Source organism: Taudactylus pleione, unplaced genomic scaffold, assembly GCF_031769625.1.
Source record: "Taudactylus pleione unplaced genomic scaffold, aTauple2 ptg000711l, whole genome shotgun sequence".
In the NCBI taxonomy this organism is placed as follows: domain Eukaryota; kingdom Metazoa; phylum Chordata; class Amphibia; order Anura; family Myobatrachidae; genus Taudactylus; species Taudactylus pleione.
The window spans coordinates 3,353,415-3,379,783 of NW_028285113.1; the positions used below are offsets into that span (position 1 = coordinate 3,353,415).

Consider the following 26,369-nt stretch of genomic DNA (forward strand, 5'->3'; position numbering starts at 1 on the left):
AGCCGTATAAGGTGGTGCAGCATCTAGTAGCACTGTCAGGATTCCGGCACCGGTGTTCTCTCGGTAGGTCGGTATTCCGGCGCCGGGATTTCGATAGCCGGCATCCCGCTCGGTGGTATAATAAGTACATCCCACGCAGAATGCTGTTGTTTGCTATTTTGGAAAGGTGGATTAATGTCAAAACAAGAACCACAAAGTCATTCTTTGTTTAAAAAAAAAACATTTTTTGCTTTTGGTACACATTATTGAAATGTCAATAAAAAAAAAACACCACTTTGGTTACATTTTATTTGATGTGGTAGAAAGAGCAAAAAGACTAATGGTATTGTCTGAAAATACAAAGTATTCTGGAAAAAAACAACCCAAGGTATAATTTGTGTGGGCACTGCATAAAAATCAGTGATATTGATGTTGGATTGTGACGAGCACTAATGACGGAAAATGGTCTCAGCACAGGGGTGAAAAATCCCTCAGCAGTGAAAGGGTTAAGATACCACACAGCCAATCATGAACTCCCGAGCAGTTTGCAACTCGCCTAAAAAAAACATGCAACTTTCATAAATCTCAGGCTATTATATTTCCCCAAAGTATCTCTAAAAAATCCTAAAGCGCTCAAATTTACGGTGCAGCTCTTTGTACAAAATAACCTGCAGGCTGCACACAGCGCCCAGATTGAAACTGAACCCCCAGTGCCGAGATTTAGCAATGTTTCTAATTGTGCCACTGTGTTGCCCGCCTGTGCACCACTAACTTGTGGCATTTCAAAGTTTTTCTTATAACTTTTAAAATGAATTTGACGTAATTTAGTGAAATGTGACGCAGACATACCTAGGTCTATGAGAAACATGAGAAAGTTGTAGCAAATGTTCGCCATTATCATCCAAGCCAGCTGTTCACACATGTGCCAGGTGAGGGACAACTGTTCACCACTCCAATCAGCCAAAATTCAAATAAGGGAGCCACACCAACTGCCAGTGAGGATATAACCAGTGAGGATGGCAGTTGGTGTGGTTCCCCTATTTGAATTTTGGTCTACAGTACACAGCAGCCCAATCCCTGGAGCCGCCACTGCTAGTCACTAGGTATTCCTGCTTCTGACAGTGGTGTTGTGTATTGAGGCATGTGTATCGTATCTGTGTGTTACATTCCCCATGTGAACCTTTATCGTCTGGACAATAAGCGTTGTTTAGCTGAGTACCGGTTTATATCGGCACGTAACACACAGGCACGAGGTGGGGCTGTGTCAAATTTCACTCAATTACGTCTATTACTTTAAAAGTTACAAGAAAAACTTTGGGGCCAATAGTGAGTGAAACCCTATATGAATTGTTTGATATTTGAGTTAGTGGACTTTTTATCTTGGCGTTATGAGGAGAATCACTGTGACGGTTTTCACTCTTCTAGTTTCGGCCATTTTGCAAAAAGTTTGGGAGATAGTCTCTTGCAGTAGTTCTGCTTTTGCTGTTGTATGGAACGCCTTACTGTGCTGTAGTTCTACTGTATACTTACCTGTCATGAAACTCATAATCTAGAAATAATTCTTTGTGGTGTGGCTGGAGTACTACTGGGAACATTTACGGCCTAATTCCAAATTACTAAATGTCTGAAATTTCAGAATAATTGAGAAAATTTCACTCATCTCTAATATTAGCAATGTCATGAAATTTGGTATTTGCTGGAACCTTCGTAGCTGACTATAAAATCTTAATAGATATAGACTGGCAGCATTATGTGGTGGTAGCTGTTCCAGTCAGAATATTCTGCCACTTAATTCGTCTCATCTACAGTATTCCCCTGTGTAGAAACCTGACTTTTTCAAGCCTACCCACCAGCGTTTGGAAGAGCTACAGTGGATCCCAGAGGAGGTAACTTATTACGAACACAGGCTCTAGTTCCTTTCCCCAGCCTGACATGTACTTGTTCAAAGGGGTGATAAAAAAAAACAACACTTTTATTTTGACTGCATTACATTCTCCGGTGCGGATTGGAATTCAAAATTGTAATTGGATGCAAGAAAGTCTGACTGAATTAAAATGATTGAATTACTTTTACAGCAGTTGTCCACACGCTGTGAGCACTATTTCTGAGTTATCAAAAACTGATTAGGGATTAGACTTGCTCATTTCGCAGTAATATAGGTTAATTGAAAGACCTTGAAGAGTCAGCACCTTAAGTACAGGGAAACTGAATGTGGATGGAAAACGGATAGTTGTGTAATTACTAGTATGGCTGAAACACAATGTTAAGGCAACAAGTGGAAACTTGTTACCCATGTTCCGTTTATCAAAGCCATTAATATTCATTAGGCAAACTTATATTGTGACGACTTGTTATCTTGACAGTAAAAACTTTTTTTTTTTAAACCTTTTTTTCCCCTTTTTGTTTAAACAAGCAATTTGATTATATGAGGTTAGCTAAATATAAAGGTATGTGTCCATTGTTATTTATCTCCGTATTTATCTCCGTGATTATATTCCACCATGACAGATTTTTTTTGAGCATATAATTATGTAACAGGAGAAATGTGTGTTACTTAATTCTTTAAAGAAAAAGGAATATTTCATGTACAGCTGATCGGTAGCTTATTGTAGTGGAAAAGATAACAAGATACAAGTTGTCACAAGATAATGCATCGTCGTTTTTGTTGAGTTCTTAGTCATGGTGCATTATTCAGTACAAAAAATGCCTCTCCAACTGTAGAGCTACGATAAAACAAGCAAAAAATGAAAAAGGTTGGGTAATATTGGCAAAACAGAGTTGGTTGAACTTAGTGGTCCCTTAATGCTGTGATATCTGGAAGTGATAACACGGAAGGTTTTTTTCTTAGAACTATTGTATAGGCTGGCTGCTTTGTGAATCTGATGTTCAGCACAACCCTCCACAGTGGATTTTATATTCCAGCAAGCTAAGTTATAAAAACCATTATTTCCAGCTCAACTTAGAAAAACCATTGGAAAATCTTTAGCCTCTACAGGATTGATTCTAATGGCTATTTTCTAAACTCTGCCAGCGGTAGAGGCTTTGAATACGCACTGGTGGGGGGTATTAAAAGTGAAGTAATGTTTGTTGCTTTTTTTTTTTTTTTATTTCATATTCACTTTTGTCTTATTCTCAAAATAATTGCAATTCTTTTTCTTAACTTTCAGTAAATATCAGCAACCAGTTTTGGTTAAAAAAATAATAGTGTTCTGCATTATCCAAATGTGATTGTGTTATACGGAGTACTAGTAGTAGTGTAAACTTTTATAATATGATGTTCCACTAGAATCAACAGCACACTTTTTACTTGTTGTTGTGATCTTACCTTATCATTTATTTACAGCAAAACCCAGAGGCATAAAAACCAATCACACATGGTGAATTTTCATAGAGGCCAGCAATGCTGCTCCATTTGTTCCCTGGATCTGCTGTTCCATGCATGAGTCCTGATTGCCCGTCGTTGCAGTGTATAGGCGGCCTAACCTTTCCTGGCTGCAGAACTGAAACAGTTACAGTCCCAGCCGTGAATTTTTAGCCAAACCACTATTAGATCTTTTCATTTTGGCCTTGGCTTGTAATCGCCAATGTATTTTAGCATGTTCTGCTAAGCATATGCTTATCATAAACTCATTTTAGTATAATGGTAGCATATTCAACTGTAAGCACAATGCAATCTGCTGTTTATAAATAATTAATATTCACATATTTCTATTTCCTCCCCTGCTTATACAATATTTCCACTTTGTCACCATATTATTACTAAAATGAATAACTGTAATAGAGCAATTGGATCTATGTTCAAAATACAATCCATTGCCTATCATTGTAGTTCAGTGTATCTCACCTGTACCTGAAACCAAGGATAGTCAGCAGTCTGCTCTGTCTTTGGTGTATTACTTCTCTGGTTACAGAATGAAGGTGGACATATACTTTAATATTCATATGTAATTTCATTCTTATAGGGCGCTTTTCCAGAGGGAGTAAAGTCAAACAGGATTATTGCTGCTTCTCCTGAAGCTTTTCTTACATAAGTTCCCTAAATTACATAGTACCACCTAGAATCCCGTATTTCAAGGGATGGCCTTAGCTTTGATCTTTGCAGTTCAGATATGTGACCAAGTTGTGAAAGATGGGACCACACTGTAGGCTGTAAAGGAAACAATGGATAATTGTTTAAACAGTGAAGAAAAATACGATACTGGGGTACAGATACAAATATCAATATTTATTTGTTACTGTGCTCATATTACAATTGTATTTATGATAGGTTACCACATACCAATAGAAGACTGGTATTGACCAATTATCTAAATGAGATGAAAAATGGTTTTATGATTTCTATGGAAATAAAACTATAAATAATAATAATAATAATAATAATAATAATAATAATAATTAGAATAATTAGAATAATTAATTTTATTTATATAGCGCTTTTCTCCCATAGGACTCAAAGTCACTTTACAGACATCAGAAACCATGGTACATTGTACAGGGATTTGGTATTGCAGAAAATAGAAAACCACACAGAGATAATCAAAACAACCGAAACCTAGAGAGCACAATAAGCATATTGCAGGGTTGGTGCAGACATTTTGAGAAATAACTTCCACGGGTTATATATTCCACCCACAAAAGGGACTAGATGAGGCAGCCATCTTGGGCGCACTACGTAGGATAACCTGGGTGGAATAGCTAACGCCTAGAAGAGATGACACAAAATAGGTGGTTGCAGTGTCCTAACACTAGGAGTAGGGACGATCTTATAATTTTATTTAGTAATAAAAGTTAAATAAAGTAACATTGTAAAATGATTGCTTTTCGTGGCAACCTTGAATTTTCTTCTCTACTGTGATTCTGAACTGATTTCAAGCCATCCAATCAGGCCAGATGTGCATTATAAAAAATGGGTGTTTTAAAATTTTTATCCAACAAAAAGTTTTCATTAAACATTGTTTTTTTATAAATTTTTTTGCTACTCGGACGTTAATATTTTCCATGCAGATCACCACAGTGCTATCAATTTGTCTCCATAGAGACGCGGCCTTGTGACTTTGGGTAGGTAACAGAAATTGTAGAGCCCACGGCCTCATTGACTCTCTAAGTGTTTCCCAATCTGTATTGTAAGCAGCTATAAATATCAGTGTGAGAACATAGCCAACCAGTTATGTGGTAAGAAATCTTTTTTTAATCTCTTGGTGACATTTCTGCTATGTTACATATTATATTGTTTCACTTTTAAATGTTTCACAGTCATTGTAATTACAGAAAAGATGCAATGATGTATGCAGGGAGTGAACTGTAGCCTATTGGATTATAGGTCCACTAAATCCCCAAATAAAAACTTTCAAATACCAACCATGAATTTAAAACACATTGTTCAGTGTTATTGTGATATTTTCTTTCATTGATGAGAAAACTAAAACAATACCCCAACAACATCATTACAGACCATTGCACCTCCTCTCATATTTTTAAGGCCAATGTCCTAATGAGATCCGATATAAGTAAAAAAATTGACAATTTAGTTATCCAAAGTATATTTCTGCAAAGTAAGTGTGCCAAGCTGTGTATCAGCTCTGCTATCATTGTCACCATCATCAATCATTATCATCACCTCTATCATCACTATAATTATCATCACAACCACTTTCACCATCACATATAACTTTATTATCCTCACCAACATCATTATTATCACAACCATTATCATCATCACTATTATCACTACCACCATTATCATCACCATCATCATCACTATTATCACTACCACCATAATCATCACCAACATAATCATCATCACCAACATAATCACTATCATCATCACCACCAACATAATCACCATCATCAACATCATCACTATTATCACTACCACCATAATCATCACCAACATAATCATCACCACCAACATAATCACCATCATCATCATCACTATTATCACCACCACCATAATCATCATCACCATCATCACTATTATCACCACCATAATCATTATCACCATCGTCATCACCAATATAATCACTATAATCATTATCACCACCAACATAATCATCATCCTCCTCACTATTATTGCCACCACCATAATCATCACCATCATCATCATCATCATCACTATTATCATCACAGCCATAATCATCATCACCATCATCTTCACCAATGCAATCACTATCATCATTATCACCATCATCACTATTATCGCCACAACCATAATAATCACCATCATCATCATCATCACGCAATGTTACGATCCTCTAGCAATTGCTAAGATGGAGATGGAGGTTTTGGAGATACAAGGCTCATCAAAGAACAGACAAAAGCAGTATATCAAAATCATGGCAGTTTACTTTGTAAGTAAAATGGCAGACCTGAAGGGCCAGTACAAACACAACATGTCAAAGGTGCAGTAAGGAGCTGATACAATTGAACAGTCAAATAGAATATAGATTTTCAGTCCAAAGTAAAGTTGCTGGATAGCCAGGAGGGCCTAGTTGACAGTGATGCTTGAAACGTGGTGTAGAAGCAGGATTGCTGGATGGCCCAGAGGGCCTAATAGACAGCAATGCTTGTAACGTGTTATAGAAGCAGAATTGCTGTACGGCCTGGAGGGCCTAATAGACAGCGATGCTTGTAACATAGTAGTGAAACAGGATTGCTGGATGGCCTGCAGGGCCTAGTAGACAGCGATGCTTGAAACGTGGAATAGAGGCAGGATTGCTGTATAGCCTGGAGGGCCTAGTAGACAGCAATGCTTGAAACAGGTATTGAAACAGGATTGCTGGAGGGCCTATTAGACAGCGATGCGGCTAACGCAGAAGATTGTGGGTCACTTAGAAGCTGATCAGAGTACATGCTGCATGTACTGATTATTACTGGCAGTCTGGATTCACAGGAAGCAAGTAGCATAACCAAAAGTTTCACATGAAAACTCTATAGCCGACAGGGCGGCGACAGCCTGGGAAGTTCAAATAGGATCAGGTGCCAATCAGGTAGCACTAGGAGGAAACATGTGAAGTCCTCTGACGTCTAGATCTCCTAGCAACCGGCAACCTAGAAACATGGTCAGGAGCAGGAGGAATACTGGCAGGAGATAAGTCCTGGACTGGACTTGTAACACGCCACCACCATAATCATCACCAACATTACTATCATCATTGTCACAAACTTAATCATCAACAACATAATCATCACCAACGTAATCACTATCATCATTATCACCACCAACATAATCATCATCACAATCATCATCACCAACATAATCATCATCACTATCACCAACTTAATTATCACCATCCTCCTCCTGATCATCATCATATCTTCTGTATAACAGTCCGAATCATTACCATTACCACCATCTCCATCATAATCATTTTTATCACATCAAGTCATAACCAACATATGTATCACCTCCATAATCATCATCATTACCCTTATCATTACATTACACCCTTATCACCATCACAATTATAACCATAGTTATCATCACTATGAAATCATCTTTATCAAAATCATAATCATCACCATCATTTTTATCACCACCATAAACCTCATCATCACCATGACATCTTCAATATCCCCACCACAATAAACCTCATCATCATCATCTCCACCCCCGGACCATCAGCATCTCCCTGCTAACATGGCATCCTTATGTAAAGGAGTAAAAGAGAGTGTTCTGGACTGTTTTAGTTATGCATAAACATTCCATTTATATCATGCTTATACCTCACATCCAATACTGGTACAACCTCTTTGGCTAGGTGTACCTTCTTCCATGTATATAAATATGGAAAACTGTGTTACTGTATCTGCACAGAAACACAAATGGCTTTGCTTAAAGTCCAGTTAGATATCAAGGTATCAGTTTCATGAGGCCATCTACTGAGTCTCATAAGTCTGTGTTTATCTTGGAAAGACACTGTTCCTTGCAAACAGAGTCAGTGCAAGTATTATTATTACATTTTATTTATCAAGCAACATAATTGTATATAACTTTGTACATGATGACATAAACAGCTAAAGTACAGTAGCCCCTAAAATACACATTCAGAGATATAGGACGGGGAATGTCTTGCCCGTAAGGGCTTAAAATTTGAGGATAAGGATAAACAAGACACAATGGTAAGGAAGATTGCAGTTGCAGTTACAGGGTTAAGGTTTAGAAAATGCCAGTTGTGAGGAGCACTGAACTGTTAGTGGTGCATGACAGCTGCTGTAGTATAAGGCTATGCTTGTTTAAAGGGATGTGTTAAGAAAGCTTCTAGATAATCTGATATTGTGAGGAAGTGAATTCTATAGGTGAGGTGCTGCACTGGAGAGGTTCTAATTCACCCAAGTCCCAACTCCCAGTTAGTTGTGTATCTTTAATGGGAGCATGGTGTGTGTTATATACTTTGTGCTGGTGGCACAATGGTTTCTTGCAATGTCTTCAGAAAGTTGACTCTGGCACAGGAGACAGCAAAGACTCTGGTACTATAAAAGAGTCTTTGATATCTATGGTACAGGTGCCATATTTTTGAAAACATCACCATAACATGGCCCCTCAGCCAACACTTATGCACATAATCCCTCCCCCACACTTCCTGTCTTATAAAAAGCCCCTGTTCCCAACAGTAGGTTTATTAAATCTAAAATAAGAAATATAAATGTAATGGATTGTAAGCCTGCCATCCCTACGGTTCTTCTCAGGTGGCCAGGCCTTTCCAGAAATCGGTATGCTGTCGGGAAGTTGGCGGACCTAATCCTGACAGCCGGCTTCCCGACTGCTTAATCCCAGCAAGGGTTAAATGACAGGCGTCTAAATCTAGACGCCTGTCATTTTACCGACGCCGGGAGACCGGCGCCCAGCATCCCGATCAAAGTGATGCCGGGCGCCGAGAGCGAACAGCCGCGCAGGGGGGGTTAGGTTTAGGGCTCCCGGGGGGGACTTAGGGTTAGGCACCCCCCCGGGAGGTTAAGGTTAGACTAGGGGGAGGGAGGGTTAGGGTTAGGCACCCCCAGGGGGGACTTAGGGTTAGGCACCCCCCATGGGACATAGGTTTAGGTGGCAGGGAAGGGGGGGGTTAGGTTTAGGTACTTAGAGGGGGGTTTAGGGTTAGGTACTGGGGGGGAAGGTTAGTGTTAGGCATGCCTAAGGGAGGGTTATAGTTAGGGGGTAGAATTAGGTTAGTGAATACTTACCTAGGGACGATCAGGATTTTCATCCTTGTCGGGCTGCCGCTGTCGGGATTTCAACCGCCGGCCAGGGGTCCGGCGGTAAATCATACCGATACCCCAGAAATCTGTACCATCAAAGCGATTGCAAATTCCTCAAACAGAGATGAGGAACCGCCTCATGTTATGGAGTTGTTTCTAGATTTAGCAAAAGCAGGCTGGAGTATTTTTTTGTGTTTTTTGGATTTTGTCCAAAAATTTAAAGGTGATGAAAAAACAAAATCTTTATTCTTCCCACTTTAGAATTTACATACAGATGTGTCCTCATAAACTATTGCAACAATCATGCCAAACAGTCCCTTTTGTAACAAGGACCCGTACGAATCTGCTTGCGCCATCTTTTTCATCCAAAAATGCATATTTATCTCAATGTAATGTGATTAAGATGCACCAGGAGACTGCACTGTTTATGATATATGTGACATTTGTATATATATGTGCGACTGAATCTGTATACGAAGTGCTTTGATGCAGCGGGTGCACAGATTTACAAGTGTCGCATATCAAATGAATCAGTGCCGTTTCCTGTGTGTCTTTGTCACAGCGCATTACAACAAAGACGCATTTTTGGGAGAATAAGATGCTCGGTGTGAGAAGAATCACTTACGCCAGGTATCTCACGCCGCACGGCATATTGAGGCAAGTTGTATGAGAACACATCTGTACCATACATTAATTTACAATCTATTTATAATTCACAATTATCATTATCAGTGTTGAGAGTCTCGGTCACATTGACCATAGGCTGCAATAAGATGACAGATGGAAAATGTTATTTCCAGTAGAGCTGCCCTTCGCTCCTCCGCTCCATCCTTATGATGTACATTAAGCCGGACATACTTTACACATAGTAAAACAAACCAAGTACTTTAGCCACAGGACTGTCACTTGAATACTCATGAAGTGCTTTGCGTTTTTGGTTAACAATAAATAAATAAATACTTGTTCTAAAAGTTTAAAACTCACATTGGAAATATCTATACTGGAAGTTTTTGGAACTGAGTCAATGTTATGTTTACAGCACATGAATTACATCACTGGAAATGGTATTGAACATACAGCATAAGTGAAACAAAATAAGTGAAAAGAGCTACCTCCTTGGATAATAGAATGGCAACATAATACCAAGGGTCTGATGGGCAAAGACCAGCATTTCCTTGTATTACTGTAGTAGATGGCATTGAACTCACTGGTAGATTATAATATAAGGTTGGTGAGGTCAACAAACGGTTGCTGGGTCCTTATGGTGGCCTGTAGCTCTTGACCCAAGTATCGGCAGAGCCTAGTGGATGACTGAGCGGCCAACAACAGAGCCTGAGGCTACCACTTAGCAGCCATAAGGCTAAATGATCGCAATTTTTTTGTGTGTGTGTTTGTTGCACCTAAATTGTACTCCCAATCACGTGTGTCTTATGTAAGGACAACTGTAGTGTCTTTTCTCTTGTGTCATATGCTAGGTGTAATTCTGAATGATTCTACACAATTCACATCTAACATAGCGTTGATTTATTAATTATTTCATTTTCTATGCACATAAAACAGATATATAGCGCAGTCTCCGGTAGACGGTAGAGTGACGGTATAACATAAGATTATGGAAATGAATAATAAATAGAACAAGATACTCCTTCATCATTCTTCTAATTCAGAGTGGGCACCTTAATCAATTTGCCCCTCTTCTCATCAGCGCTGATGTCACCAAGCTCATCGTCCATTATAACAGTGTCAGATTCTGAAACTCAGCTGTAAAAACCATGGACACACTTACTCCCTCCTTAGGGTTAAGTGAAGCTTCTGTTGGTTCTTCTCCAACATCTAAGTGCTGATTGCCCATTTTGGACAGCTAGAAGGTGATGCATGAGATGTTACAGAAGAGGCAAGACCTTGGTGGCCTCTCACTAGTACTTACTGGGCATCCTAGTACAAGCAGCAACAGGATCAGTGCTAGTAAAAATACATGTCTGCAGTCTGAGCCGTTTCTAGTCCCTGTGATTGCTGTATATGATGTTGGCTTTGCTCTTTTTATCTACTTCTTTTTTGTCTCTGAAATCCATCACAACAATTATTATCATCATCATTATACTATATTTTTCCTCAAATGCAAGTAAGAAAGCTGGTTTTGGGAGAGATCAATATGTATTTTGGAGCACTCTAAGGCTTTCCACTAACATGACCTTCACAGGTAGGAGAAGTACAAGCACTGAGATGCCCCTGTATAGTAGACAGACCAGTGGCAACAGCAGCAGAGCCATGTACTGCAGGGTCACTGCAAAATAAACCAAACAATAAACAATAGTGTACTGTCGTGTCCACCACACCAGAAGAACATACAGAGCCTGAAGGCATAAATTGCAGTCACTAAAATAAAACGCAATTGCATGCATGTGTCAGGCATACTTAAGTTACACTTACACCCATGTTTTAAAACATTTGGTTTGATAGCAAAATACTGATTCGCTATTTTTTCTAATAAAAAATAATCTCTCTGATAGAGCAACAAAACAAAATGAAAATGTAAAACCGGACCCCTCTGCGTGCTTTTCATTGACTGTAGGTGCCTTTTTAAACTTTCACCTTCAACCCGTCGGGAAGTAGCATCTTGTTTCATAAATAAAGCACCTGGTATCCTAGCTAAAAAGTCCACTTTTGTTTATAGCGTAGTCTACATTTACTTTGAACAAGGCAAAGTCAAACTCTCACGCAGTAGGCTGAAACAGACAGACAGAGAAACACACTGACCTAGAGTCACAATAACATATAGAGTACAAGACCCCATCACTTCCTTCTTTCTATCACCCTTGGCTGCTGGTTCACTTTGCTGTGCTGTTTTTTAATGTCATCTAAACTTAATGAGCATCAAAGACAGTACAAAGAAAAAGCATAAAAACTTTAAAAGAAGATCTATAGAGACAGACTGTTCAGTGTCTTAAAAAAATATATATATAAAAATCAAAGCCTCACTTTGTAGTACACTTTTAAGCTCTTCTGTGTCTTCTCTGTAGTTCTATTTACCGTGGCGCCATTTGTATCTATGGTGATCTATGTTTTAGCACAAAATTGAGATGGTATTTGTATTATTAACCAGTAGATTTTCATTCTTTCAGAGAGTGTGGATTATGGGCCAGTGTTTGTCCAAGAGCCAGAAAATGTTATATTCCCCACGGATTCTGGAGAGAAGAAAGTGGCTCTTAATTGTGAGGCAAGAGGTGCGCCTGCTCCACTATATAGGTACATCAGCCGACCGTTCCATTACAAAAAGTTATTAATAAATTAATTTATGTAAGCTTTCATTCCTGCATTCACTCATTCATTCATGATCACCTATTTTTTAAAAATGTCATTAATAAAGTTCATTAAAAAATGTAATTAATAAAGTTCATTAAAAAATTTCATTCATAAAGTTAATTAATAAAATTAATTCATAAAGGTTATATACTGTAGCAGCCAATCAAGTATTAGCTTTCCATACTTTTATTTACAGTAAAATGTCAAAAGCGAATAACTATTTAGTTTTTATATTTTGCATTACGCATGTGCTGTTAGCACGATTTTAATAAATTTAGGCACGCCGGACGCAATGTTTCAAATCACAGCCAATGCCATAAATGGGGCATGGTGCAAATGGAGCGATTGTTGTCCTGTTATATTGTCGTTTGTGCTCCATCTTTAGGTAGGAACTGCTAATAGAGAGATTTTGTACTATATTTGCCAAACGTACAGTCGGCAGAGACTAACATCAAAGTAAAAAAAGTTGTGTGTGTGTAAAAGTCGCATCCTAATGATTCAAAACTAAATACATAGGAAAAGATAGATACATAATAAATTAGAGATGTACAGGCTCAAATAAATTTGGATTTTCCCATTAAATTAAATTTTTTGTCACCAAATTTCTGGTCAGAAAGAGACAAAACGTCAGAAAGATGACGTTTTGCCTCTGTCTGAGATCTAAATTTGGCGGGAAAATTTTAACTAATCCGAGCCTGCACATCTCTATAATAAATACACAGAAAAAGCCGGACCCACAGAAAAAAGCTATATCAATACTAAAAACAAAGCCAGACCCAAAAGTGAGATCCACAAAAAGGCTACATGCACACTAATTACATACCGTGTTTCCCCGATAATAAGACACTGTCTTATTTTTTTTTTTGGTCAAAAAAACTCCATAGGGCTTATTTTCGGGGTAGAGCTTATTTTAATTAACATTGACAGCATCATACCCCCAGTCCTGCTTTTATCCCCATCATGCCCTCAGTCCTGCTTTACAATTCTTTACTTACCTTTATTTTTTTTCCTCTTTTTCTCTACTCTCCTCTGCGGCGCTGCTGTAAATGACGCTGCCATGAACGCCAGCTGCCAAGCGCTCACTGTGAGAGAGTGAGACGCTGCAGCTGTGATTGGATGCCAGTGTTAAATCTTTAACAGCGGCATCCACTTCATGTGGGGGGCGGAGCTGGGGGCATTTTAGTGTAGCGTAGGGACCCGACAAAATGGGGATTTTGTTAGGGCTTATTTTCGGGGTAGGGCTTATTTTGGACTATTTTTCAAAAGTATGGGTAGGGCTTATTTTCGGGGTAGGTCTTATTATCAGGAAAACACGGTAGATAAAACTGGATCCACAGAAGAAAAGCTAAATCCATAGAAAAAGGCCAGAACCACATAGAAATCTATGCTAAATTCCCACAAACACACCCAAATCTATTTAATATGGATCAGGCTTTTACCTTCTTCTGTAGATGACAGTACATGTAGAGAATAAGGATGATCATCACATGTAGTGAATAATTAAGTACCTGTTTTAAGATGGATTAACACTATACAATGTACAGCTTTAAAAATACATGCCAAGTCTTGGCTGCATGGTGGCCTCGCACCCGCTATACAAAACCACTATACAAGCGCAAATCACGTCATCAAGCTGCCCAGACATCCCAATTCACTACGAAAGTGGGCGTGAGCCGCCAGAGGGGCACAGATTCTGGGATAGGTCTTAATAAGCTCCACCTCTACACCGAGTGCTGTTAATTACTTTGAGGTTAAATCTTTCAGTCAGAGATTTATGGTCACTGATATATTAGCCTTAGCCTATAAACTTGAAACAAATTGTGACACAGTCAGATTAGGGGGTCCCTCTCCTGGGTAGGGGACTCCTTCCTTACACACACAGCAGCCGGGAAACAGTACGCCAAACTGGATTCGAGTACAAGCTGGTCGGCGCCAGTCTTTATTGTGCAAAACAGAAATAACAAAAGGAAACCATAAACATAAATCCTAGCCCTGGCTGGGCTCTAACTTTACAGGTGGTTCCCTCACTACCAGAACCTGGCAGGGCCTAATGCCCTCACCAGCAACAAAGGCACAGCACAACACTCACAGATAGGTTTTTCAAGTGTCTCTGAGCAAACTACCTGCCTGCTCTCCCAGGTGAGACACTCAGCCCTAAACACACTAGGCTTATATTGGCCACTCTCAGGTGGAAACCCTAACAAGCCTGTTACCAGGCTGCAAGGCCCAAAACCTGGAGTGGCCGTGGGTGGAGCCCTCCCTCTCCGCTCACCCACAACCCCCAGGTCCCAAACCGGCTTTTCAAAAAGCCGAGACTCAAGCCTGCTACACTGCAGACTTTCTCCTGGGGGTTTAAAACACATAAGACAGGAATCTGGGACAAATGTACCTGCCACAGACCACTTTACCAGTGATCCTATCACATATCCCCCCCCTTTGTTTCGACCTGTGGGGCGGAACAACTGAAGCCCCCAAACAATGAACGCGTGACAACGCATCTGCATTGGCCTGCTGGCTTCCTGGCCTGTGTTCCACTGAAAATTTAAAAGTTTGTAATGCCAAGAACCATCTCGTAATTCTCGCATTACTGTCCTTATTTTCAGACATCCACTTCAGAGGGGCATGGTCAGTGATCAATTTGAACTTTCTTCCGACCAAGTAGTACCTGAGAGCCTCTAACGCCCACTTTATGGCCAACGCCTCCTTCTCCACTGTGGCATAGTTTCTCTCATGTACATTCAACTTTCTGCTTAGATAGAAAATAGGGTGTTCCTCACCCTCCTTGTTCTGGGACAGGACCGCTCCTATACCTACTTCTGATGCATCGGTTTGTACTATGAATTCCCTGTCAAAATTAGGAGTCATCAGGACTGGTTGGGAACACAACGCTACTTTCAACTCCTGAAAAGCTTTTTCTGCCTCAGGACTCCATTCTACCATGACTTTTTGTTTGCCTTTGGTCAGGTCAGTCAGTGGGACTGCCATGGTGGCAAAGTTGGGTATAAACCTCCTGTAGTACCCCGTAATTCCCAAGAAGGCTCTCACCTGCTTCTTATTCAGAGGCCATGGCCAGTTTTGTATGGCATCAACCTTATTGAGCTGAGACTTTATCAGGCCTCTGCCAATGGTGTATCCCAGATATTTTACTTCCTCCATGCCTAGACAACACTTTTTTGGGTTGGCTGTCAAACCTGCCGTATAGATGGAGTCCAACACTGCTTGTACCCTGGGTAAGTGAGACTGCCAATCAGGACTATGAATGACCACGTCATCCAGATAAGCAGCCGCATACCGTCTATGGGGCCTTAGAATCCTGTCCATCATTCTTTGGAAGGTAGCAGGTGCCCCATGTAGCCCGAAGGGCAACATCTTGTACTGAAACAAGCCCTCTGGCGCTGAAAAAGCTGTCTTTTGTTTGGCGCTCTCGGTTAGTGGTACTTGCCAATACCCTTTGGTTAGGTCAAGAGTGGTTAAATACCTTGCCGTCCCTAGTCTCTCAATCAGTTCATCCACTCTTGGCATCGGGTAGGCATCGAATTTTGAAACACTGTTCAACTTTCGGAAGTCATTGCAGAAACGCACACTCCCGTCGGGCTTTGGAATCAACACAATGGGACTTAACCATTCACTATGTGATTCTTCAATAACCTCTAACTCTAGCATATTTTTAATTTCTTTCGACACCGATTCTCTTTGTGCTTCAGGTAACCTATAGGGCTTTAGATTAACTTTCACCCCTGGGTCAGTGATTATGTAATGTTTAATGACGAGGTTTTCCCAGGTACGTCAGAGAACAGCACCCTATTTCTGATCAGAAACTCCTTGACCTCTTGTTGTTGAATTGCCGACAGAGTTTTTGCCACTGTCACTTCGGGAACTAAGGGCCCTGGATTTACTGGAGGGGCTCGGACGGCCGACAGTACCGTTCTATCTTTCCAGGGCTTTAACAGATTTATATGGTATATCTGTTCCGGCTTTCTTTTCCCCGGCTGGTAAACTTTGTAATTGACCTGCCCCACTCTTTCTAAGATTAAGATTTCAAAGGGCCATTGCCATTTAGCCAAAAGTTTATTTTCCACAGTGGGAACCGAGCATTGCGGTTGTATACCCTCTGCTGTGCCTGTTGAGCCTGTTCCAGGTGCTCTCTCACTATCGGCACTACCGCAGCAATTCTCTCCTGCATTTGAGAAACATGCTCAATCACCGTTTTGTAAGGACTAGACTGCCCCTCCCATGTCTCTTTGGCAATGTCTAGTAACCCCCTTGGGTGTCTCCCATACAACAAGTCGAAGGGTGAAAACCCGGTGGGGGACTGGGGAACCTCCCTTATGGCCAACAATAAATACGGCAATAAGTAATCCCAATCCCTACCATCCTTGTCGACCACTTTCCTAAGCATGTGTTTTAACATCTTGTTAAACCTTTCGACCAGCCCATCGGTTTGGGGGTGATAAACCGAAGTTCTTAACTGTTCAATTTTGAACAGGCGGCATAACTCTTTCATGACTTTTGACATAAACGGTGTACCCTTGTCAGTTAGTATCTCCTTAGGTATACCCAGCCTGCTAAAGACATGAACTAGCTCTTTGGCAATGGTCTTGGTTGACGTATTGCGCAACGGGATCGCTTCCGGGTACCTAGTAGCGTAATCCATTATGACCAGAATATACTGGTGTCCCCTGGCAGACTTCATTAAAGGTCCAACCAAATCCATCGCTATTCTTTCAAACGGCACCTCTATAATAGGCAATGGGACTAGTGGACTTTTAAAATGTGGTCTGGGAGCATGATACTGACACTCAGGGCAGGATGCGCAAAAGTCAGATACCTCTTTATGGAGCCCAGGCCAGAAAAACCTCTGCATTATTCGCTCAGTGGTTTTCTCTACCCCTAGATGGCCTGCCATTATATGACCATGGGCCAGATCCAACACTGTTCTTCTGTAGGCTTTGGGAACTATTAGTTGTTCCACAACATCTTCCCCCTTCTTAGTCACCTGATATAACAAATCCTGACACATTGCCATGTGGGGATAGGACAAAGGACTATCAGGGTCTACGGGTTTACCATCAACTACTTTTACATTCTCCCTGGCTTTTACCAAAGTAGGGTCATTCAACTGCTCCACGGCAAAGACCTCTCTTCTGACCTCTAAATCAGGCAGACGATCAACTGGCCCAACAACACTTCCTACCTCAATGGGAGGCACATCAGTTGGCGGGCCACCGTCACGCTCCACATTCTCTAGTTCGCCAATCATAGTAGAAAAAGGGAATAACTCTGACTCAGAAGAAACTCCCTCCTCCACTACATCGACAACCTTCTCAAATGGATCGGGGTTGTTCACTTCTGGAACAAAACGGCTTTCCCACAACTTCCAGAAGTGAGCAAAGTCTCTCCCCAATATTGCATCGTACATCAGACCATGCACCAAACCCACAGAAACTATAGCAGAACCACATGGTGTCTCGATGTTCACCTCGGCAGTAACATAATATCGAGTATCCCCATGTATGCAGGTCACACCAACAGTTTTCCCCTTACGCCTCAAGGGGTTCACCAGCTCAGCTTTCATAAGTGTCACCAAGCTACCAGAGTCTAACAGTGCCTCTACTCGGTTGCCCTCTACAGTGAGTACACACATGTGCTTATCAGTCTCAGCCTGCCGGTCAGCCAAACAGGCTGTCTGTGCAAAGAAAGACCCCCTGCGGTAGACATGAGCAGTATCACATTGCATAGGTTCAGTTGTAAGTGAACAATTAGCGGCAATATGGCCGAAGCCACCACATCGGAAACACTGAGTCATATTAATGTCTAGTCGTTTATGGGGCAAGAACCTTCCTGGCCTGGCAGGCCTGTCTTCAGGTTCTACACCCTCAGTCTTAGGTACATTTCACCGCCCAGCACCCTTCTCCCCTGGAACAGTCTTACCAGTGTCTGTGGGAGTTCGCCGGTGCGCAATCGGGGCTCGGTGGGGCATACTCATCAGCTCCTCAGCTGCCACGTACCTCTCCACCAGCTCGACCAACTGGTCCGCGGACTTAGGGTCTGCATGGCTCACCCACTTGCGCAGAGTCGCAGGTAATGATCGCAGGTACCGGTCCATCACGACCCTTTCCACGATCTGTGGTCCCGTCAGCGTCTCGGGCTGTAGCCGTTTTGAGGACAGGTGGATGAGGTCATGCATCTGTGAACGTGGAGGCTTGTCCATATGGAACTCCCGTTGGGCACGAACAAAGGTGGTGACTCCCAAGTGAGTTAGGATCTCCTGTTTTCGTTTTTTATAGTCCTTGGCATCAGCCAGGCAAAAGTCGTAATAGGCCTTTTGTGGCTCCCCAGACAGAAAAGGTGCCACCAGACTTGCCCACTGCTCCTGGGGCCAACTCTCCCTTTCGGCCGTTCTTTCAAATGCGGTGAGATAGACCTCCACATCATCACCCGAAGTCATCTTTTAGAGGAAGTGACTGGCTCGTATGGAGTGAGTGGTGGTGGGAGGACCAGTAGTAACATCTCTGGGCCGGGCGACCAGGTGCTGTACCACCTCTTTTATGGCCTGGCTGTTTTCCGCTAAGGCCTGGCGGGTTTCCTCGATGGCGACCTGTTGTTGCCTCTGGGCTGTCTCCAAGGCCAACAGTTGCACCCTGGTGGATTCCTGCTGAGCCCTGGTAGATTCCTGCTGAGCCCTGGTAGATTCCTGCTGAAGTTTGTTCGTCTCCTGCTGAGCTGCTGTAGCTTGGAGCAAGGCCTTAATAATATCCTCCATTTTGTCCTGGGGTGTAGGTTGGAAGCTGAACCTTGCCTCTCTGAGCATTGGCTGACGCCTCCTCTATGGGACTCCAAGGACACAGCGTTATTTCCACACTCACAAATTGGGTGTCTGTCCCTTTAATTTTTAAATGGAAAGTTTTCCTCTCGTTGCAACTTCAGTGTGTGTGGTTGCCCGCATTCTCCACCAAATTGTGACACAGTCAGATTAGGGGGTCCCTATCCTGGACACACAGCAGCCGGGAAACAGTACGCCAGACTGGATTCGAGTACAAGCTGGTCGGCGCCAGTCTTTATTGTGCAAAACAGAAATAACAAAAAGAAACCATAAACATAAATCCTAGCCCTGGCTGGGCTCTAACTTTACAGGTGGTTCCCTCACTACCAGAACCTGGCAGGGCCTAATGCCCTCACCAGCAACAAAGGCACAGCACAACACTCACAGATAGGTTTTTCAAGTGTCTCTGAGCAAACTACCTGCCTGCTCTCCCAGGTGAGACACTCAGCCCTAAACACACTAGGCTTATATTGGCCACTCTCAGGTGGAAACCCTAACAAGCCTGTTACCAGGCTGCAAGGCCCAAAACCTGGAGTGGCCGTGGGTGGAGCCCTCCCTCTCCTCTCACCCACAAACCCCAGGTCCCAAACTGGCTTTTCAAAAAGCTGAGACTCAAGCCTGCTACACTGCAGACTTTCTCCTGGGGGTGTAAAACACATAAGACAGGAATCTGGGACAAATGTACCTGCCACAGACCACTTTACCAGTGATCCTATCACAATATTGATAAGCATACAGTATTGTCATGTAAAGCCTGCAATTTTTGATGCATATGATTTTATGTCCATTAATGGTTCTTTGGAGAACAGTGCTCTAAAAATGCTAGTAATCAAAATGTAGGAAATGAGTGAAGCACTGATACATTCACATGTTACTATTTGAATCATAGCTGAGCTTTGGAAGAACTGACAGTAGATAAACCTTGTAAGCTCCACACTATGAGTGATAAACCCCGCCTTCATTAGACAAGAATTCCCAGCTTTTACATTTAATTAAATACTTTTGATCTGTGGAATTCAGCTGACATGTATTAATTCAGTAATCTGGGATCGCACATTCTCCTCCCTTAATTATTATCTACAGATAACTTTGCAATTCCTGCTTACAGTAGCTGAAAGTTGCATTACCAGCTAACAATGGGGAACATATTTCATTCACCAAATTAAAATAGTTGCTGGGGGTGTGGCTTCTGGTTGGTCTTCTCGCACACACAACCCCCACCCCTACTGCATTATCACATAGCATCATGGCTGTGGGGCGAGCAGCGTGACCCCCCTCCCGAGGTAGCAAGGACTTTGATACTGTGGCGGAAACTTTCCATTCTTCTATGTACTGTAGGTGCCATCTTTCTGAATATATCACCAGAAAGATGGCACCCCCCAGGACAGGTATGTGGGAGCCTGGCACATAGCTGCCCCATACCTCCCAACATGACCCTCTCCAGAAGGGACACAATGCTCTGGTCCTGGACTTCCCTGGTAAGAGGCGGGGCTGCAGCGCAGTTCAAAATTCAACTAGGGGAGCCACACCAACTGTCATTTCACACACTGCCAAACATCACTGGCTGGGACTCACTGACAGTTGGTGTGACTCCCCTATTTGAATTTTGGACAGTGCTGCAGCTTCACGCCTGGAGCTGCCACCAATCATAAATTACCAGGAAGTCCAGGACCAGAGCTTTGTGTCCCTCCTGGAACGGGTCATGTACGGAGGTATGCTGCCCTTCCCAGGTCTTGAAAGACCCTTGATAGCTGGATCATCCTTTATGTAACTCCTGTCTAGGGCCCACTCTTCACTCAGGGACACAGAGTATCCTAACCCATATTTATGTTGTTTTCTATTTTTTACAGTGGTTGGATGAGGGTCCAAACCACTATGTTACCTAGGGCCCTGTCCAGTCCAAGTTTAAAGTAGACAGGAAACAACTTTAGCATCTGCAGTCAGACATTGTGTGAGGCAGCTGCTGGGAACTAGAAACAGGAATTCACTTTTCTGCTTCAGGGTCCATAGGGAATGGGATCCACAGGGATACCATGGGGTGTAGGTGTGGATAAGGACCAGACACCAAACAGTTAAGCTTTCAACTGCCAGGATGCAATGGTCCCTCCCCCATAAACCCCACCCATGAGCCTGAGGCAAATCAGTTTTGCTTGGTGTCTGGCAGGAGCTCGGATCACCTTTATAACAGTGGCTGCCCCATGCAGCTCAAAGCTTTATTTTCATGATTTCAAATTTTATTTACCTCTATTACTGAGTGCGCAGCATCATACTGTCCGTGGAATGTCTGTGCTGCCAGTCCATCACCCCTCCGGGCACCGCAACACCATAGCATCGCTTGGTCATTTCGGCAGGGCTCCCGGGGTCCTTGCTAGCCAGCACCGCGGAGGACCCCAGACTGCAACTCAGATGCAAGGGACAAGAAGGCAGATTAGCGCTTGTGGTAGCAGTCTTACCTCTGGTCTCAGGGGACAGACCGGAGGTGCTGAGAGTGAACACCGGCCTCGACTGTGTGATCCACTAGACCACCAGGGTACATATGGCGCGGGAATCCAGCATCCCGTTGGTCAAAAATCAGCCAGGGGAGGTCAGCTTTCTCTATTACAGTATGCTAGGCTCCTGGCCTCTAGAGCATCTGCTATGTCAGTGTCTACCCGCCGCAGTCTTTGGCTATGGTCATGGAAGGCGGATTCAGACTCTAAGAAGGCTTTAGAATCATTACTTTACACTGGTGAGATCCTGTTTGGTCTAGATCTAGACATGACTGTAGCCATTTTGGCAGCATCAAAAACTGCTTTTCTGCCCTCAGCAACTACTGCAAAGCCTCAGACAACATCCTTCAGGTCCTTTCATTCCCAGGGAAAGCCTAAGGGCCAGTCCTTTCCTCGGCAATCGGCTTCCACAAGGGCCGCCAAGCCCAGGACCAAGCGGATCAATGATTCTCTCTCCAGAGGTTTGTCTGTCCCTCTCCTAGTGGTTACAGCTTTCCAACCTAACCAAGGGTTGCCCCTTTTGGGTCCCAGAGTGGGTACACCTTACAATGGACACAAGCAGCTGGGTGCAGTGACCAGTCAACACTCCTTCCAGGGCTGTTGGACATCAATCGAGCTGACCCTGACTATCAATGTAATGGAACTCCGAGCCATCTACAGAGCCCTCACTCAGGCTCAGGACATTCTTCAGTGCAAGCCTCTACAAGGGCAGCCCGACAATGCCACAGTAGTGGCCTACATCAATCATCAAGGAGGCACTCAAAGTCGGTCAGCAATGGCAGAAGTGTCACGCATTCTCGTATGGGCCAAAGATCACCTCCCAGTCATCTCTGTGGTGTTCATTCTGGGAGGTTTCAACTGCAAAGTGGACTTCCTCAGCCATCACGGTGTACATGCCGGGTAATGGTCTCTACACCCAGAGGTCTTTCAACTCCTAGTGGACAAGTGGGGCCGGCCAGAGGTGGACTTCATGGCCTCCCGACACTGCTGCCGGTGTATGGGCCCAGAACAAGGGACGCCAAAGCAGCCTTCGTTAATGCCTTGTCTGTGAAGTGGACTTTCCATCTGGTGTACCTATTCCCTCCAGTTTTCCTTATTCTTCAAATCCTTAAAAAGTTCAAGCAAGACGGAGGCACTGTCCGCTGGTGGCTCAGGCCTGGCCCAGATGACATTGGTACACCGACCTTCACAGCCTCTCCATTGACGCTCCTCTCCTACTACCTCAATGTCCAGACCTGTTATCTCAAGGTCCATGTCTACAGCTGGACCTGGCACGTCTGATGGCGTGGCTCTTGAGACATCCCTCCTAAGGTCCAAAGGATTTTCTAGCTCAGAGGTCCAGACTATGCTCAGAGCACGTAAGCTGACCTCTGCCTGGATCTTTCACAGAGTGTGGCACATATACTCCCAGTAGTGTGCTACCAGAAGTTTTGAGGGTCTCTAGAGTCCTGGCCTTCCTTCAAGCAGGATTGGACCTTGGGCTCCACCTGGCCCCCCTGAAAATGCATTTCTCTGCTCTGGCCATCTGGTTCCAGTGCAGAACTGCTCCAATGCTGGATGTTCACACCTTCCTTCAGGGTGTCCTCCGTATTATTATTATTATTATTATAATTTATTTATATGGCGCCACAAATGTTCTGCAGCACCTTACAAAGTACATAAACAAGTTGTAGACAAGCGACTTACAGAACAATACACTACAGGACCAGGACATGGATAATATATATTGCTACATTAGCGACCATAACACCCAGATAAGCACCAGAGCATAAGCAACCAAGTGTTAGGTGCCGTAGTGGTGAGTAAGAACTAGATGAAACTAAAGTAGGGAGAAACACAAGAGGGTAGAGGGCCCTGCTCGTAAGAACTTACATTCTAAAAGTGAGGAGAAGACAAACAAGGGTGACACGGATGGGGTAGATGGGGAGGGAGGAGCATGTCGCAGGGAGTTAGAGATAGCTGGAAGGCTTTGATGAAGTAGTGGGTCATAAGAGCCCATTTTAAGGATTGCAAAGAGGTGGAGAGTCTGATGGGGAGTGGGAGAGAGTTCCAGAGGTGGGGAGCAGTGCGGACAAAATCTTGGAGGCGGGAGTGGGAGCAAGTAATCAGCTGGCATGAAAGGCGGCATGTATTAGTTGAACGAAGAGAGCAGAGAGGAGAGTGAAGGGTGATGAGATCAGAGATGTATATGGGAGAAGATTGGGTGAGGGCTTTGTAAGTGAGCGTGAGAACCTTAAATTGGGTTCTAAAAGGGAAGGGGAGCCAGTGGAGGGCTTGTAGGAGAGTGGAGGCCAATGTAGACCATTTTTAGAGGAAGTTAAGCCATGCAGCAGCATTAAGGATAGACTGGAGAGGAGAGAGATGGGATTTGGGGAGGCCAGATAGGAGGAGGTTACAGTAGTCCAATCTGGAGATTACCAGTGAGTGTATGAGGGTTTTAGTAGCATCCTGGGTGAGATAGGGTCTGATCTTAGAAATATTATTGAGATGGAAACGACAGGACCTACAGTGGTGCTGTGGGATTTGTCAGTGGTTCTCATGGCCCTTCAGGGCCCTCCGTTTGAACCCCTGGAATCTGTGGAACTCAAGTGGCTCACAGTGAAGACTCTCTTTCTTCTGGCTCTTGCATCCACCCATAGGGTGTCAGATTTAGGTGTGCTTTCCTGTCGCTCCCCATTTCTGATTTTTCATCAGGGCTGTTCTTCAAACTTGTTCTGACTTCCTTCCCAAGGTTGTTACTCATTTCCATATTAATGAGGAAATCGTAGTCCCCGTCTTCCAATCACCAGACCTCTCGGCAGGTGAAGCCTCCTTGGATGTGGTCCATGCTCTCAGGATCTACGTGGACCATACAAGTTCTCTTCGGCAAACAGATTCCCTTTTTGTCCTCTATGGATTCCACAAGAAGGGCTGGCCAGCTAACAAACAGACTATAGCCAGATGGCTTTGCATGACTATCTCACAGGCTTACACACAGACGGGCCTTCCAGTGCCGGCTACTATCTCTACTCATTCCACTCACTCTGTGGGACCCTAGTGGGTGGCTTGCCATGACGCATCCGCTGAACAGCTTTGTAAGGCGTTCACGTGGCCTGTCCACACCTTTCTTAGGTTTTATGCCTTTGATACCTTTGCCTCTCAGGATGCATCATTTGGACTTGGGATACTCCTCTAAGCTGAGGAGCATCCCCACTCTTGAATACTGCTATGGGACATCCCCATGGTATCACCGTGGATCCATATGGACCCTGAAGAAGAAAATGGGAGTTATGGTAAAACTTACCTTTATTCTTCGAAGTTCATAGGGTCCACAGTGCTTCTACTCTGACGCCCCTGGCTTCTCTGTGTTGGGTTTTCTGGTCACCGGTTTCCCGTCTGTTTGAAGTGAGAGTGTGATTCTTCTGTGTACAGATTTTCCTCCTCTCCTCTCCTCCTCCTGCCTTAAGCTTGTTAACAAACTGCTTAGCCTCAGGCTCAGGGGCGTGGTTTAGGGAGGAGGACCATTGCATCATGGCAGTTGAAAGCTTAACTGTTTGGTGTCCTGTCCTTATCCACCACCTACACCCCATGGTATCCCTGTGGACCCTATGGACTTTAAAAAAGAGAGTTAACAAAGGTAAGTTTTACCATAACTCTCATTATCCTTACATGGTGATGGGCAATGAGCATCTGTAACAATTCGTTCCATCCCAGATAATATTCTGTTCATTATCCATCAATCAGGTAGGATTTACTCAGCACTTTGGAAATTAAGGGAATTACAGTATAAGCCTCATACAATGAGAACTTAGATAAAGGGTTGCATTAAGTCTGCTGATTACTGCAACCCTGCCAAATGGATTTGTTATAAGAAATCTAATTTTTAACACTATTATCTCCAGATTGCTCAGCTTATCAATGACAGTGCTTACACTCAAAGCTAGACAGGAACATTTCAGATTTTAGTTACTATACAGTGTATCAAAATGCTGATTTGCTTTTTATTTATATATTTTGTTTTACTTTTATTCATTAATTTATTGTTTATTTTTATTTTATTTTTTTAATTTTGTCCATCTTTTGTTTCTTTTAAAGATGGCTTCGCAATGGAACAGAAATAGACTTGGAAAGTGATTATCGCTACACTTTAATAGATGGGAATTTAATTATCAGCAGTCCAAGTGAGATGAAGGATTCTGGGCAATACCAATGCATAGCAGCCAACAACTTTGGCAGAATCCTTAGTAGAGAGGCAACACTTCAATTTGCATGTGAGTAACATTCTGATGCTATGGTGCTTCCAACTATTAGTTTTTCTTAAATATATATTATTTTTTTAAAAAAAACACTTGATAAATGTCGTTTTTAGGTTTAGAAATTGTAATATTTACAACATAATTGCAGCTAAATACATATCTATTTTTGCCTCTATGAAGCTAATATTCCCGTTAGACTAAACAATCTAAAAGTGAAAGAGTTGAAATCTTCACTCAATGAGAACTCTACTTCTTAGGGATGCACTGAGAATCTGCTGTATAGTGTAATCTGTTACAATGTATTTCACAGTATAGTCAGTTTCTAACACTATCATCAGATTATACAGT

General features: G+C 42.8%; 1 protein-coding gene across 1 annotated transcript in view; it reads left to right on the plus strand.

Annotated features, from left to right (window-relative positions):
* Positions 1 to 26,369, plus strand: part of CNTN5 (contactin 5) — a 569,036-nt gene that overhangs the window by 61,884 nt on the left and 480,783 nt on the right. The window contains exons 3-4 of the mRNA XM_088456711.1: positions 12,294 to 12,417; positions 25,861 to 26,036. Of these exons, the coding sequence (XP_088312837.1) occupies positions 12,294 to 12,417; positions 25,861 to 26,036 (300 nt within the window). The remainder of the gene's footprint in view (positions 1 to 12,293; positions 12,418 to 25,860; positions 26,037 to 26,369) is intronic.